Source organism: Polypterus senegalus, chromosome 8, assembly GCF_016835505.1.
Source record: "Polypterus senegalus isolate Bchr_013 chromosome 8, ASM1683550v1, whole genome shotgun sequence".
Classification (NCBI taxonomy): Eukaryota; Metazoa; Chordata; class Cladistia; order Polypteriformes; family Polypteridae; genus Polypterus; species Polypterus senegalus.
The window spans coordinates 91,164,178-91,178,917 of record NC_053161.1 but is presented as its reverse complement, the minus strand read 5'-3'; the positions used below and the strand labels follow the sequence as shown (position 1 = coordinate 91,178,917).

Here is a 14,740-nt window from a genome sequence, read left to right as displayed (position 1 = left end):
TGATGCATGCCCAATGCCCCAGATAGATAACCTACTCAAGACACTTGGTAAATGACATTCCCACACTACCTTTAATATGACAAAGAAGTATTAACAGATCTCTCTGGCCCCAAGTACAGAGGGAATGATGGAATTAGCACATCATGTGGACACTGGCAGTATTACATTCTTTCCTTCAGGTACACGATGCCCTGGTGACATTCCAACATCATCTGGACAGATTGCATTGGTCCCCATAAAACCTCAAGTGTTGTCTACCATGATGATATGATCAGATGGCTGCACCTTTGACTGAAATGGTAACTAGACCCCAATCTTGTTCTTTGGGATCATAAAACAAAAACATCATTTTGAGACCTAAAGAAAGGACCATAACTACAGCATGAATCTTGATTCCACCTAACTCAAGTGGATAGACTTCCATAGAGAGGAACATGTTAATTATCCATTGGTTCTTCAACCAGCAAATGTGCAAATTCTCTGACTTTAAGGTACAGTCCACTCCTTCTACTAAGCCATGTTATTTTTGTCATAATTGTATAGTGCACTGAGCTCTTAAGTGGACATGTGCTTCATAATGATAAACATAATTTGAATAAAGTTACTAATTAGAACCCTTTAGGAAATTGCGTCTCTAAGAAAAATGAACATTCTATATAGTTGTTAGGCATATATCCATAAACAACACTTAAAGCTAACCACTCTGTAACTAAAGTGAAGCAACTTTGCATGTTCAGTGGCACAAACTAATCCCAGGCAGAGGTTTACAATATCTCTACAACCACATTGAGCTGATCCTATGAACAGAAGACGCATCATCCATAATCAACAAGTAAATACGTTTTAGGTACTTTTCAATTTCCTAATGCATACTTGGAGTTGTCAACTATAATCCATCATAGGCCTGTCCAACCTATGCCTGTCAACTGCCAAGCACTGTCACTTACATTTATCTTTTTCCTTGAGGACGACAACACTTCTAGGCATGTAATTATGTTTTTATTTACTTGCTTACTTAACTGATTTTTCTGCATATTTATCAGAGGACAAAAATTTTAGATATGCAGAGTAAGGTTACTATGCTTTGTCAGGTTAACAGCAAATCAAAAGTATAAATAGAATATTTTAATTTAAGAAGTCAAGTAAATAGAGCACTCACTAACCATGGTTAGTTAATATTAAACTTAGCTTTTAATATATTATTTTCAGTAAAGAAAAATAATATTTTTAGCTGCATTTGTTTGACCAATACTGGGTTGAAATTGTGCATTTTTTTTATTTTGTCATTATCTATTTATAAAATACATAAAAGAAAAAAGCTTGACAGAACAGAACCTTAAAACATTAAAATATATTAGGAAATTGTTACCTCAGGAGAGAAAGAATATGCATACATGATGTTTAATACAAAGGACAATGAAAAAAGAATGTACACCATTTATCTACACCAGCTTCAACTGTTGAACCATTTGCCTTGTCTCACATTCGTCTTTGTTCCACCAAGAATTTTTCGTTTGTACTGTTCTACAAGAGATTCAAATCTGTCTTCCTCTTTTTTCTTGAATGTCTTCTTTGGTGCCTGTAAACAAACAAATCAAATTTTATAAGAAAGACAAAACTTGAGTGGGCTCAATGTACAGTTTATGGCAAAGAATAAAGAGAAAAGCCAAGCAAAATGACACCTCAAGGGGCCTGAGTTGCCTCGAAAGCTTACACATTGTAATCTTTTTAGTTAGCCAATAAAAGGTGTCATTTTGCTTGGTTTTTCTCTACATTCATAATGGCTAACACTCTTGGTGAACTGGAGAAATGTAGTTTGCTTAAAGTGCCCGCGGTGACCAATCACAAGAAACTCTGCAAACTGAACAAGACTGTTTCCCACCGAGCACTGTTGTGAATCATATCTCTGTGCGACCCAAATTCAGACAACACACACCCCAAATGTGTCATGACCTATAGTTTAAGAAGCTATGTTATACTGTATAAAGGAAGATGCTCAGTGCTTTATACAGTGGGTACGGAAAGTATTCAGACCCCCTTCAATTTTTCACTCTTTGTTATATTGCAGCCATTTGCCAAAATCATTAAAATTAATTTTTTTCCTCATTAATGTACACACAGCACCCCATATTGACAGATAAAAAAAATAATTTTTGAAATTGTTGCAGATTTATTAAAAAAGAAAAACTGAAATATCACATGGTCCTAAGTATTCAGGACCCTTTGCTCAGTATTTAATAGAAGCACCCTTTTGAGCTAATACAGCCATGAGTCTTCTTGGGAAAGATGCAACAAGTTTTTCACACCTGGATTTGGAGATCCTCTGCCATTCCTCCTTGCAGATCCTCTCCAGTTCTGTCAGGTTGGATGGTAAATGTTGGTGGACAGCCATTTTTAGGTCTCTCCAGAGATGCTCAATTGGGTTTAAATCAGGGCTCTGGCTGGGCCATTCAAGAACAGTCACAGAGTTGTTGTGAAGTCACTCCTTCGTTATTTTAGCTGTGTGCTTAGGGTCATTGTCTTGTTGGAAGGTAAACCTTCAGCCCAGTCTGAGGTCCTTCGCACTCTGGAGAAGGTTTTTGTCCAGGATATCCCTGTACTTGGCCGCTTTCATCTTTCCCTCGATTGCAACCAGTCGTCCTGTCCCTGCAACTGAAAAACACCCCCACAGCATGATGCTGCCACTGCCATGCTTCACTGTGGGGACTGTATTGGACAAGTGATGAGCAGTGCCTGGTTGTCTCCACACACTGAGGAGAGGCAAGACACATGACAGCCTGCATGGAGTTTGCTAAAAGACATCTGAAGGACTCTGAGATGGTGAGAAATAATATTCTCTGGTCTGATGAGACCAAGATAGAACTTTTTGGCCTTAATTCTAAGCGGTATGTGTGCTGTTCTTGAAATGCCCAGTCTGAGCCCTGACTTAAACCCAATTGAGCATCTCTGGAGAGATCTAAAAATGGCTGTCCACCAACGTTTACAATCCAACCTGACAGAACTGGAGAGGATCTGCAAGGAGGAATGGCAGAGGATCCCCAAATCCAGGTGTGAAAAACTTGTTGCATCTTTCCCAAGAACACTCATGGCTGTATTAGCTCAAAAGGGTGCTTCTACTAAATACTGAGCAAAGGGTCTGAATACTTAGGACGATGTGATATTTCAGTTTTTCTTTTTTAATAAATCTGCAACAATTTCAAAAATTCTTTTTTTTGTCTGTCAATATGGGGTGCTGTGTGTACATTAATGAGGAAAAAAATTAATTTAAATGATTTTAGCAAATCGCTGCAATATAACAAAGAGTGAAAATTCCATATCTAAAAAATAAATTACACAAATAACACAATACTTGAAAGCAACATGCTTTGCTATACAGAAAAATGCAAAAATTAAGCCTCATCTCTTTTTCTGCAAAAGAAGCTGAGACTTTCAAAAAGGCATACCACAAATTTTAGTACAGTAGGACCCAGATTACTCGTACTCTGATTTGCCAAGGTTCTGCACTGCCTGACATGATCTTCCAAGTTTAATGGAGTAATTTTCTTATAATTCATTAAAGCTGTGCTGTACTGAGAATGTAAATCCTATACTTTTAACCTTGACTGTACGCGACTCACTCACCCCTCAGCTATTGTCAGTGCGTAGTCAGTATTGATCATGTACACATGCTCTATTGTTGGTTCACTTAGGATTTGCTTAGGAACTGCTGGTGGGAACTGCAAGCCTGCATTCTCTGGCACAGAGGAGAGTGCATTGTGGTGTGAGTTAAATGAAGAGCTTAATCCATCAGCCATGCAGAGCCCATCTCTGACCACTGTGAATAGATGCAGTTACCTGGTGACATTAGCTGATCACTCTGTGTGTCAGTCCCTACCCTCTACTTGGAGTGTAACCACTACAGTGACTATTCATTTTATCCTGGTTTTCAGCTATCCAAGGTAGCTTTGGTCCATGTTACTTTGGATAATTGAGTTATACTGTATTTTATTAAGATAATCTGTCCAAAAACTATCTATTAAAGTGAAAACATTACACCAAAATCTAACAAAAAACCTGGACCAGATAATATTTATCCTCAAGTTCTTAAGGAGGATAGCAAGTACATATATAAACCCTTGACACATATTTTAAGGAAGTCACTGCACACTGGGTAAATTGCAAAGGAATGGAAAATGGCAAATATCATCCCATTATATAAAAAGGGTGACTGGACAGATCCAATCAACTATAGGCCAGTAAGTTTAACGTGCATCATGAGAAAATTAATGGAAGGAATTATTAACCATAAGACTGAGCAGCACATGATAAGTAAAGGACTTTTTCTAAAAAGTCAGCATGGGTTCAGAAGAGGGAGCTAATGTTTTACTAACATGCTGGAATTCTATGAGGAAGCAACAAAAGGATACGATCAAAGTGGAGCAAATGATATAATTTATCTTAACTTTGAGAAAACATTTCATAAGGTGCCACAAGAGAGGTTGGGCATCAAACTAAAAATGACTAGAGTTCAGGGTGTAGCGCGTGAATAGGTGCAGAACTGGCTCAGACACAGGAAACAGAGGGTTATGGTCCGAGGAACCACATCAGAATTGGCTGATGTTAAGAATGGTGTTCAACTGAGGACAGCTGATGATGATTTAGAATAAATTAATGATTTGGATAGGAAAATAAGTAACAAGCTAGTTAAGTTTGCAGAGGACACCAAGAACAATGGATTGGCAGATAAATTGGAATCTGTTAAATCATTAGAGAATGACTTGGACAGCATACACGCTTGGGCAGATCTGTGGCAGATGAAATTTAATGTCAGTAAATGTAAAGTATTACATGTAGGAAGTAAAAAATGTTAGGTTTGAATAGGTCTGAAAATCGAGAGTACACTTGATGAGAAGGATTTAGGAGTCATAATGGACTCTATGCTATCAACTTGCAGACAGTACGCAGAAGCCATTAAAAAGGCTGCAGTTTTGGCCTCCAGGCTACAAAAAAAGGACATAGCAGAGCTAGAAAAGGTCCATAGAAGAGCGACTATGCTGATTCCAGGGCTACAGGGGTTGAATTATGAGAAAAGATTAAAAAAACTGAGCCTTTTCAGTTTAAGCAAAAGAAGATTAAGAGGTGACATGATTGAAGTGCTTAAAATTATGAAGGGAATTATTACAGTGGATCAAGATTGTTATTTTAAAACAAGTTCATCATGAGCATGGGGACACATTTGGAAACCTATTAAGGGTAAATTTCACACAAACATTAAGAAGTTTTTCTTTACTGAGAGTACCATAGACACATAAAATAAGCTAACAAGTAGTGTGTCCAGTAGGACTTGAGGGACTTCCAAAACTAGACTTGCTGTTTTTTTAGAAGAATTAAGTAGTTAGGACTGGCAAGCTTTGTTAGGCTGAATGGCCTGTTCTCATCTAGATTGTTCTAATGTTCTAAAAAGGAAAAAAAAATATTATGATGATTCTATACTCATTTTTGACCCAGCACTATAAGGGAACATGTTATCTTATGTGGAGATGATATACAATGTTTCAATGCTCTGAAACATTTGTGTTCTCATCATTCATAAACTTTTGATCATGTTGGGTTTTTTTTGTATGTAAATCCTTCCACAGTCTTCTAAACTTGCAATATGTAAGTCTGAGGACATACAAGCATAAAATAGACATTTAAGGAAAAAAAGTTAGAAAAAGAAAAATGTTACAAAAGACAGTGAGTTAAAGCTGCTTTCGCAATACACGTTTTTTACCCATATTTGCCATTAAACTATATAGTAAGCATTAAGTTTTTCTGGAATGATTTATTTTAACCACATTTATTATGAAAATATACAAGCAGCACAAGTTCTTTAAACGGTTGGTTAATCTGTAGTCTATGTAAACAGTGATGAACAAATTTAACCACTTCAATGATCATAAATTGGTATTTATTTTGCAAAGACAATAGATTAGAGGTCTGAGGAAGCATGTAGAAAATTAAATAAAATAAATTGAGGTGAATGAAACAAAAAGTAAACAAAATGAATGACCTCAAGCAGGGCAAAGACATGCAGCAGAGCATCCTATTTGACTCCTTTTTATGTATACTATCCTAAGAATTTTGGCTAAAACTGCTTTAAACATACTTCTTCTAATTACCTGTTTGAAAGATGTTACATGTTTTCCAAAGGAGATTTGCTGCGAACGTTCTTTTCGAGAGCTGTGATTCACCTTCTTTTGCCGCTGCTGTGGCTGTTTCCCTTTATCTCGTTTTCTAAAAAATAAAAAAAAAATACATTTTTACTTTCAATAAACAATTTCAATGATCTAGTTTTTTTTCTAGTCCGACCCTCTGCAAATGGATTGTAGCCCTTTTTTTTTTTTTTAACTTGCAGAAACCAGCAGAACCCAGTGGATTACTTGAGCTGAACAACTGGGTACTTAGATTTGAAAAAGGAAATTTATTTACAAAGTGAGTGAACAGCCAAACCTTTAGGATACAAGATATTGTAAAGAAAATATACTTGACATTTAACGAAGCAAATTAAACACAATACCTCCCCCAGAACACAAGAGGGCAATCATCCTGGATTACATCAGGGACACCGGTTTAGAGCATAGAAGCTCAACCCAGCTGGGGCCCTTGGCCACCCCCGGGGAGCGCCTGGACTGTAGCACTTTAACCCCAACAAGCTAAGTGTGTAAATATACATCTTACACAATACCAAATGTTGCAAATCTAACAGTAATTTAAAAGTATTTGTTACAAAAACAGCTTTTAAGGGTATGTTTAAATGTAAGTATCCTAAATTATTTTGGAATTTACTAATTCAACAGTGCATATATAATAAGGTTTGAGTTTTTATTTTTAGTATTATTTTCAGCAGTATTTTTAATTACTGGAGAAAAAATAAATATATAATGTGCACAATGTCAGATAAATGTTCTCATTCTTTATACACCCGATGCAGAAATGAAATGTGTATTGCTTGGTCCAATAGGAATTCGCCAGGCTGATACAGTAGAGCACTTTAAAACACTGCTGAAAACACATTACTTTAACATGGCCTTTTTATAACTTCATTTTAATCTTAATTTAACTTAATCCTGATACTCTGTATGTTCAATTCATCATAATAACTATTCATGGTGGCTCTAAAATCGGTACTGACCCCTACTCTCTTTTCTGTTTCTTTTTCCGTTTTTTGTGGTGGTGGCCTGCGCCACCTCCACCTACTCAAAGCTTTATGATGCTCCAACAATGATGGATGGATTAAAAGGAAGAAGTCTACGTGACCATCATCATCATCAAGCCCTTCCGTGAGAATCCTAAATCCAAAGAGGACTGTTTCATTTATGTTAGGTAGAATGCCCAGAGGGGACTGGGCGGTATCATGGTCTGGAATCCCTGCAGATTTTATTTTTTCTCCAGCCGTCTGGAGTTTTTTTGTTTTTCTGTCCCCCCTGGCCATTGAACCTTACTCTTATTCGATGTTAATGTTGATTTATTTTGTTTTATAATTGTGTCTTTCATTTTTCTATTCTTTAATATGTAAAGCACTTTGAGCTACTGTTTGTATGAAAATGTGCTATATAAATAAATGTTGTTGTTGTTGTTGTTGGTCCAGCCTTTTTTGGTAAAATCTCATAGCAGCATAACTAAGGCATGTTGAAGGCCAGAAAACTGTCCTGACAGACCACAGCTGCCATTAACTGACTTAAGAGCTTTTGGAGTAAATCCTTTCTACACCTACTTTTCATTTATGTTCAATAATCACTACATGTGGTTTGGCTCCTTAGTGTACATGTTAATATAATAGTTTAGAGGTACAGTATATTCTGTGGATATTCATATTTTAAATAAGAAATCCATCTTATTTTGACTTTTTGACTAATTTACTTTTAGTCGACTAAAACTGATTTACTTTATATCACCTAAAATTAATTGTTGTTGACTAAAACTAAACTAAAACTAACAATGATTAAATGACTAAAATATGACTAAAACTTAAATGTAATTTAGTCAGAAGACTAAGACTAAAGCTAAATCAAAATGTATTGTCAAAATGAACACTGATCTATTGCACATGACTTTAAAGACTATGTAAGACAGCCGAACTCTGCAGCCTAACTGTGGCAAGTTCTCAAAGAGGCTTGGAACAATATACACAAGTCTCTTCAGAAGCTGCATGACTGTGGGTATAAGAGAATTGCTTCTGTTTTTAGGGGAAGGATGGATACGCTAAATATTGATATAATGTATGTATCTTTTTGTGTATTACACATTCTAGGAAGTTTAGTGATTAATAAAAACTATTCATACCATTTTTAAAGCATCCCCATCGTACAGTATTTTTTTTAAATGCCTAAGACTGTGAACAGTACTGTATGTCTACAATAAGTGTGTGTGTACAGTGCATCCGGAAAGTATTCAAAGCACATCACTTTTTCCAAATTTTGTTATGTTACAGCCTTATTCCAAAATGGATTAAATTCATTTTTTTCCTCAGAATTCTACACACAACCCCTCATGATGACAACGTGAAAAAAGTTAAAAATAAAAAACTGAGAAATCACATGTACATAAGTATTCACAGCCTTTGCTCAATACTTTGTCGGTGCACTTTTGGCACCAGTTACAGCCTCAAGTCTTTTTGAGTATGATGCCACAAGCTTGGCACAGCTATCCTTGGCCAGTTTCGCCCATTCCTCTTTACAGCACCCTTCAAGCTCCATCAGGTTGGATGGGAAACGTCAGTGCACAGTCATTTTAAGATCTCTCCAGAAATGTTCAATCGGATTCAAGTCTGGGCTCTGGCTGGGCTACTCAAGGACATTAACAGAGTTGTCCTGAAGCCACTCCTTTGATATCTTGGCTGTGTGCTCAGGGTCATTGTCCTGCTGAAAGATGTATCGTCACCCCAGTCTGAGGTCAAGAGCGCTCTGGAGCAGGTTTTCATCCAGGATGTCTTTGTAAATTGCTGCAGTCATCTTTCCCTTTATCCTGACTTGTCTCCCAGTTCCTGCCGCTGAAAAACATCCCCACAGCATGATGCTGCCACCACCATGCTTCACTGTAGGGATGGTATTGGCCTGGTTATGAGTGGTGCCTAGTTTCCTCCAAACGTGACGCCTGGCATTCACACCAAAGAGTTCAATCTTTGTCTCATCAGACCAGAGAATTTTGTTTCTCACGGTCTGAGAGTCCTTCAGGTGCCTTTTGGCAAACTCCAGGTGGGCTGCCATGTGCCTTTTACTAAGGAGTGGCTTCCGTCTGGCCACTCTACCATACAGGCCTGATTGGTAGATTGCTGCAGAGATGGTTGTCCTTCTGGAAGGTTCTCCTTTCTCCACAGAGGACCTATGGAGCTCTGACAGAGTGACCATCGGGTTCTTGGTCACGTCCCTGACTAAGGCCCTTTTCCCCTGATCGCTCAGTTTAGATGGCCTGCCAGCTCTAGGAAGAGTCCTGGTGGGTTTCGAACTTCTTCCACTTACAGATGATGGAGGCCAGTGTGCTCATTGGGACCTGCAAAGCAGCAGAAATTTTTCTGTAACCTTCCCCAGATTTTTGCCTTGAGACAATCCTGTCTCGGAGATCTACAAACAATTCCTTTGACTTCATGCTTGGTTTGTGCTCTGACATGAACTGTCAACTGTGGGACCTTATATAGACAGGTGTGTGGTTTTAAGAATCACGTCCAATCAACTGAATTTACCACAGGTGGACTCCAATTAAGCTGCAGAAACATCTCAAGGATGATTAAGGGAAACAGGATGCACCTGAGCTCAATTTTGATCTTCATGGCAAAGGCTGTGAATACTTATGTACATGTGCTTTCTCAGTTTTTTAATTTTTAATAAATTTGCAAAAATCTCAAGTAAACTTTTTTCACGTTGTCATTATGGGGTGTTGTGGGTAGAATTCTGAGGGAAAACATGAATTTAATCCACTTTGGAATAAGGCTGTAACATAACAAAATGTGGAAAAAGTGATGCGCTGTGAGGAAGAGTGGGCCAAAATTCCTCCACAACAATGTGACAGACTCACTGCAAGTTATGAAAGACACTTGATTGCAGTTATTGCTGCTAAGGGTTGCACAACCAGTTATTAGGCTTAGGGGGTAATTACTTTTCACATAGGGCCATGTAGGTTTGGATAGTTTTTCTTCCTTAATAAAATCATCACTTAAAAAATGCATTTTGTGTTTAGTTGGGTTAACTTTGTCTAATACTTAAATTTGTTTGATGATCTGAAATATATAAGTGTGACAAAAATGCAAAAAAAAAAAAAAGGAATCGGGAAGGGAAAAATACTTTTTCACAGCACTGTGTGTGTGTGTGTGTGTGTGTGTGTGTGCGCGTGCGTGTGTATGTATGTATATATATATACACAAAAAAAAGAAAAAACGCATGTTGCCTTAGAAAGTCAAACAGTATCATTAAAGATCTCTATTATCTCACCCAGCTTTGTCAACGGACTTCAGGAATAGTGCCAGTGGTTATTTGAAATCACTATGTACCTAAGTACTTTTCTCTATTCAATATTTGTATTTTTTTTAAACCGGGGCTAATATTAATTCATTTAAGCTTGGTAGTGTTGGTGTGAAAAAGATTGTAGCATATCTCTGTATTAAAGAGGTATTTGATAATGTTACAACGGTGAATTAAAGATGTCTCTTTCAAAGCTAAAAACCTCTAGAAATCTCAATTCTCCACTAGTGTCAAAGTCTAAAATTGGTACTACCTCAGTATACAGTGGATTTGAATAAACGCTACCAATAAAAATGTCCAATTACTTTTACTCAATCAAAAGAATCATCCCGCACTCTTCGTGTCACATTCTGAAAAACAACACCTCCATCAGGTATAGAAAAAAAAATATGCTTCATTCTATTCAATTGAACCTTCTTGTTACTTTCAGATGCACAATCCATCTTAGCCAGCTATGATCAAAATTAATTTTAGCACCTTGTGTGTGAAGAACATATTGAATGAAATCAGACAACACAACAATAAACTCTACATTACCACCCTTAGATATGGTTGCAAGCTTTGTGTAGTGTCTGAAAAAAATACAAATTTAGGTGCAGGTAGCCAAAATGAGCATCCACCACAGAAAATCAATTCCAAGGCATACTCACTTGGTCAATTACTCGCATTGAATTAATAGGTCTAATCTGCATGCTTTTCAAATGTGGGAGGAAAACAGATTACTCATTGGAAAATGCCAATCAGACAAAGGAAAGAAATGCAAAAATCCAAAAATACTGTAAACATTTACACTATAACATAAGTAAAATAACATGCTAAATAAATGTTAAAAACAAAAAGAACCTCTAATAATAAAGAAAAAAACTTTCACCAACCACATAATAATAAAAAACATATCTTTTTTCATTGAATGCTAATATACTCTGAGCAGTGTCAAAGTATTTTTTTAATAAACAGGATACTACAGCAATGTTGGAAGACAGCAGTGGGAAGTTTTGTTTTCCTAGAAGTTCCTTATTACACAACTGTATAGTTTCATTTTCCAAGAAGAGGTCAATGGGGATTAATAAAACTGTTTACAATTATTTACATGCTATGTGAATTCCATTTGCATAGCAACATTTTAGAGGAACAAATAATGTAAATAAAAACTATAATAAAAGAAATTTACTGTAAAATATATACTAAAAAATAACTACCTCTTTTTATTGAATACAGTAAATGCTAAAATAACTAATCTCTTAGAATATGGAAATTTATATGAAATGCTTTGGTATTTTAGAAGTCACAATATATATAGTTTTAGCTGAAGATGACTTGAAACTTGGTGCCATCTATTTAACAACAAGTATCAAGTATAGTTTTTAAAAAATAATGCAAACCTGTGTAAATCATATTCATCTGATTTAAATTTGATGCAGTTTGAGAATTTAACCAAAAATGTTATTGATTCAAAACAAATATCTTAGGCACTAGTATGTGAAAATGCAGTTCTTCTCCATTTGAGTTTACTTCACATGCACTCCTACAACTACAATACATCCATAGCAAAAAATGTTTCACTGTTACAACACAATTATGTACATTTTAAAATTTCTTCAACTTATCAAGTTTTGCAAATTAAAATTACATTAGATTTTCCTGTATTATGGCTGTCAAGTGGGGAAACATTTATCAAAGTGTAAAAACAGCAACATATTTGTTACAAACTGTAACCAAATTACTTCCCAGATATCAGATTTATCCTTTGTGGTTTTGGCAAAATTACAATCACAAATTTAAAGTGCAATTTTATAGTGTAAGCATTTAATTAATTAATTATTCAAGTGTACCACCATTAAGACAAGAAGTGGTAGATTACAGCAACCAATTGTTTGATCACTGCATAAAATTACAATTTTTTTTTTTTTTTAAACGCTACAATCATTAAAACGTTGCATTAATTTATTACTGATATATGACTCAACACAAAAAATTTTTGTTCCACATTTTATCCACATTTAACAATTTTAGTCATATGCAGTCCTATATTAGCAGCTATGAAATGCTGTAAAATTTTACTTGCTATGAAGTGCAACTGCATAAAAACCATAACTATAAGAAGCATTTGAAGTGTCTTTGTGGTATGACCATATTAATAATAAATTAGTCATGCATTATTGACTGCTTGAGTCATAAACCAATTTCAAACTTCTGGCTTGGGGGCTGTATGTTTATTGGCGTTTTTTTTTAACCTTACTAACAGTTCTTTTACCTTCATAATAATAGGGCATTCACATTTTTAATGCTTAGATTCATTGACTCACCGTTAAATAAATATACTAGCTTTACACATACACCTACCTTACTTTAGGACCTCTATGTGAAGGAAGAGGAAGCACCTTTTTGCGTTTTTTTCCATTTGGCAACTCATCTTCTTCTAACTCAGATTTGGTGATGAAACCAGACCATGACTTCTGTACATGTTTTTCTTCCAAACTGTCAGATGGCTTACTTTGAGTTGTAAGAGGCTGCCTTTTACCTGCTTTAAAATTTTTTTTAGCAGCCTGGCCTTCTGTTCTATTTTTCTGTAAGGCATAATATAATAGTTAAATGGTTTAATGAATTTGCATGAAGTAAGTAAGATTAAATAGGCTATTACAAATTTACAGAAAACACAGCTAAGGTTAGAAGCCAACATAAGTGAAAGTTACATTTACTAATCACTGATAAAGTTTGCCATTTAATTTCCCCAACATTCACAAGAATTGTTGCCAGGTCTCACATTACTAGGTACTTGGTTCAATACAAACAAGATGGTTGACTGTGTTGTATGTCAAAAGTAAATGAGAACTAGTGTCAGCTCTATCCAGAATCACTAATAATTTCAAAAAGATTTGCACAAGATCAATACTAGATTTCTGAAAAGACACTCTCTAACATAATTGATGAAAAGAATATCATCCTATACAAGCGAAATAATATTCATAATAACAGCAATTTTGAAAATCTGTGCTAAAGTGCATGATACTATGAAAGCTACATTTGCAAAAATCTGCTCTGTGTATCTGACAAATGTCATATTCTGAGAATTTGAAACATGAAGCAAAACTGATATTCATTTCCAAAAGTATGGAATTTAACGTGCCTTTTTGTTCAAATTGGAGGAAAAAAAAATCAGTGTTGAATAAAGAGAAAAAAATATAAAAATAATAGTTCACACATTAGTCTGTCTGCTAAGACCAAAGCTTCTTCCAGCAACATAACCAATTAACACTAGAATCTCTGAAGTTTGTGATTTTTTTGTTGTCCCTGACCTCCTTAAATTGTCCTGCTATACACCAAGAAACTCATAGCTCCTTATCACTTTTGTTTTGCAAAGTTTTGGTTTAGCAGAATGCAGCCTGCTACACCTCCCACCCGCATTCAGTTAGATGAAGGCATTGCCCTGCTGCAATCTTCACAGTTCAAGTCTGTGTTGAAGTGTTTATCTGGCGATGCTTTTGTAAGGAATTATATACAGTAATGAAATGCCATGATTTGAAATACATACAGTACATTTCATGTGTGACCCGTGTCTACAATGATCTGTGTAAATATAGAATGACAGAGGAAATACGAGGCAAGAAATGCTAAACACATGGCTCAAACAGAAAACTTTTTCCTAAGTTATAGTAATAATAACATAATTTTGACATGAAGTATAGGATGTGTGAAGACTGAAGCCTAAATATCCAAAGAACACTTTCAGAAAACGTGTAACAAAACAACTATGCTTTTATTCCAGAATAAAACCGAAAGAAAAAAACATTGCCCAACTGACAACTGTCAGTCGATACAAAGTAAAAGATGTTCACATACGTGTGTGTCTGGACATTTCACTTTCAATCAGTTGTCACAGTGGTATTGCTGCTCCATCACGGATCTGCACAAATGGCGCAGTGGACTAAACTACCATTAAGCAATGGTGAGTTACAAGGTTCGAATCCTGTATCGTCTCTGCATTTAGTGCTTTCAGTAGTCAAATCAAATTTATGTTTTTATTATATAATAGCAACAATAATAGCAGTTCAATACTCAAAATGGTAAATGTGAAGAGGACCCATGTTCAAGCCCGCAATTTCTTGATTATGAGACAGCAGTCCTTGCCTCTGCACTAGCCAAGTGGAACAATTTATTTTTCTTCAGTTATGTTCTTGAATAAAAGCACACTTGTTTTGTTATACCCTTTGTGAAATTGTTTATTTGATATTTGGACTTAAATCTTCACACATTATACACTGAAA

The 14,740-nt window shown here is 35.7% G+C and overlaps 1 protein-coding gene and 1 long non-coding RNA gene across 2 annotated transcripts in view; one reads left to right on the top strand and one right to left on the bottom strand.

The window, feature by feature from the left end:
• LOC120534133 overlaps positions 1 to 6,453 on the top strand; it is a 36,045-nt gene extending 29,592 nt beyond the window's left edge. The window contains exon 3 of the long non-coding RNA XR_005634685.1: positions 6,377 to 6,453. This is a non-coding gene — a long non-coding RNA (uncharacterized LOC120534133). The remainder of the gene's footprint in view (positions 1 to 6,376) is intronic.
• Positions 49 to 14,740, bottom strand: part of rbm28 (RNA binding motif protein 28) — an 83,964-nt gene continuing 69,272 nt past the window's right edge. Inside the window, exons 17-19 of the mRNA XM_039761449.1 lie at positions 12,819 to 13,042; positions 6,141 to 6,255; positions 49 to 1,579 (exon numbers count right to left, since the gene is read on the bottom strand). Of these exons, the coding sequence (XP_039617383.1) occupies positions 1,454 to 1,579; positions 6,141 to 6,255; positions 12,819 to 13,042 (465 nt within the window). The 3' untranslated portion in view covers positions 49 to 1,453. The remainder of the gene's footprint in view (positions 1,580 to 6,140; positions 6,256 to 12,818; positions 13,043 to 14,740) is intronic.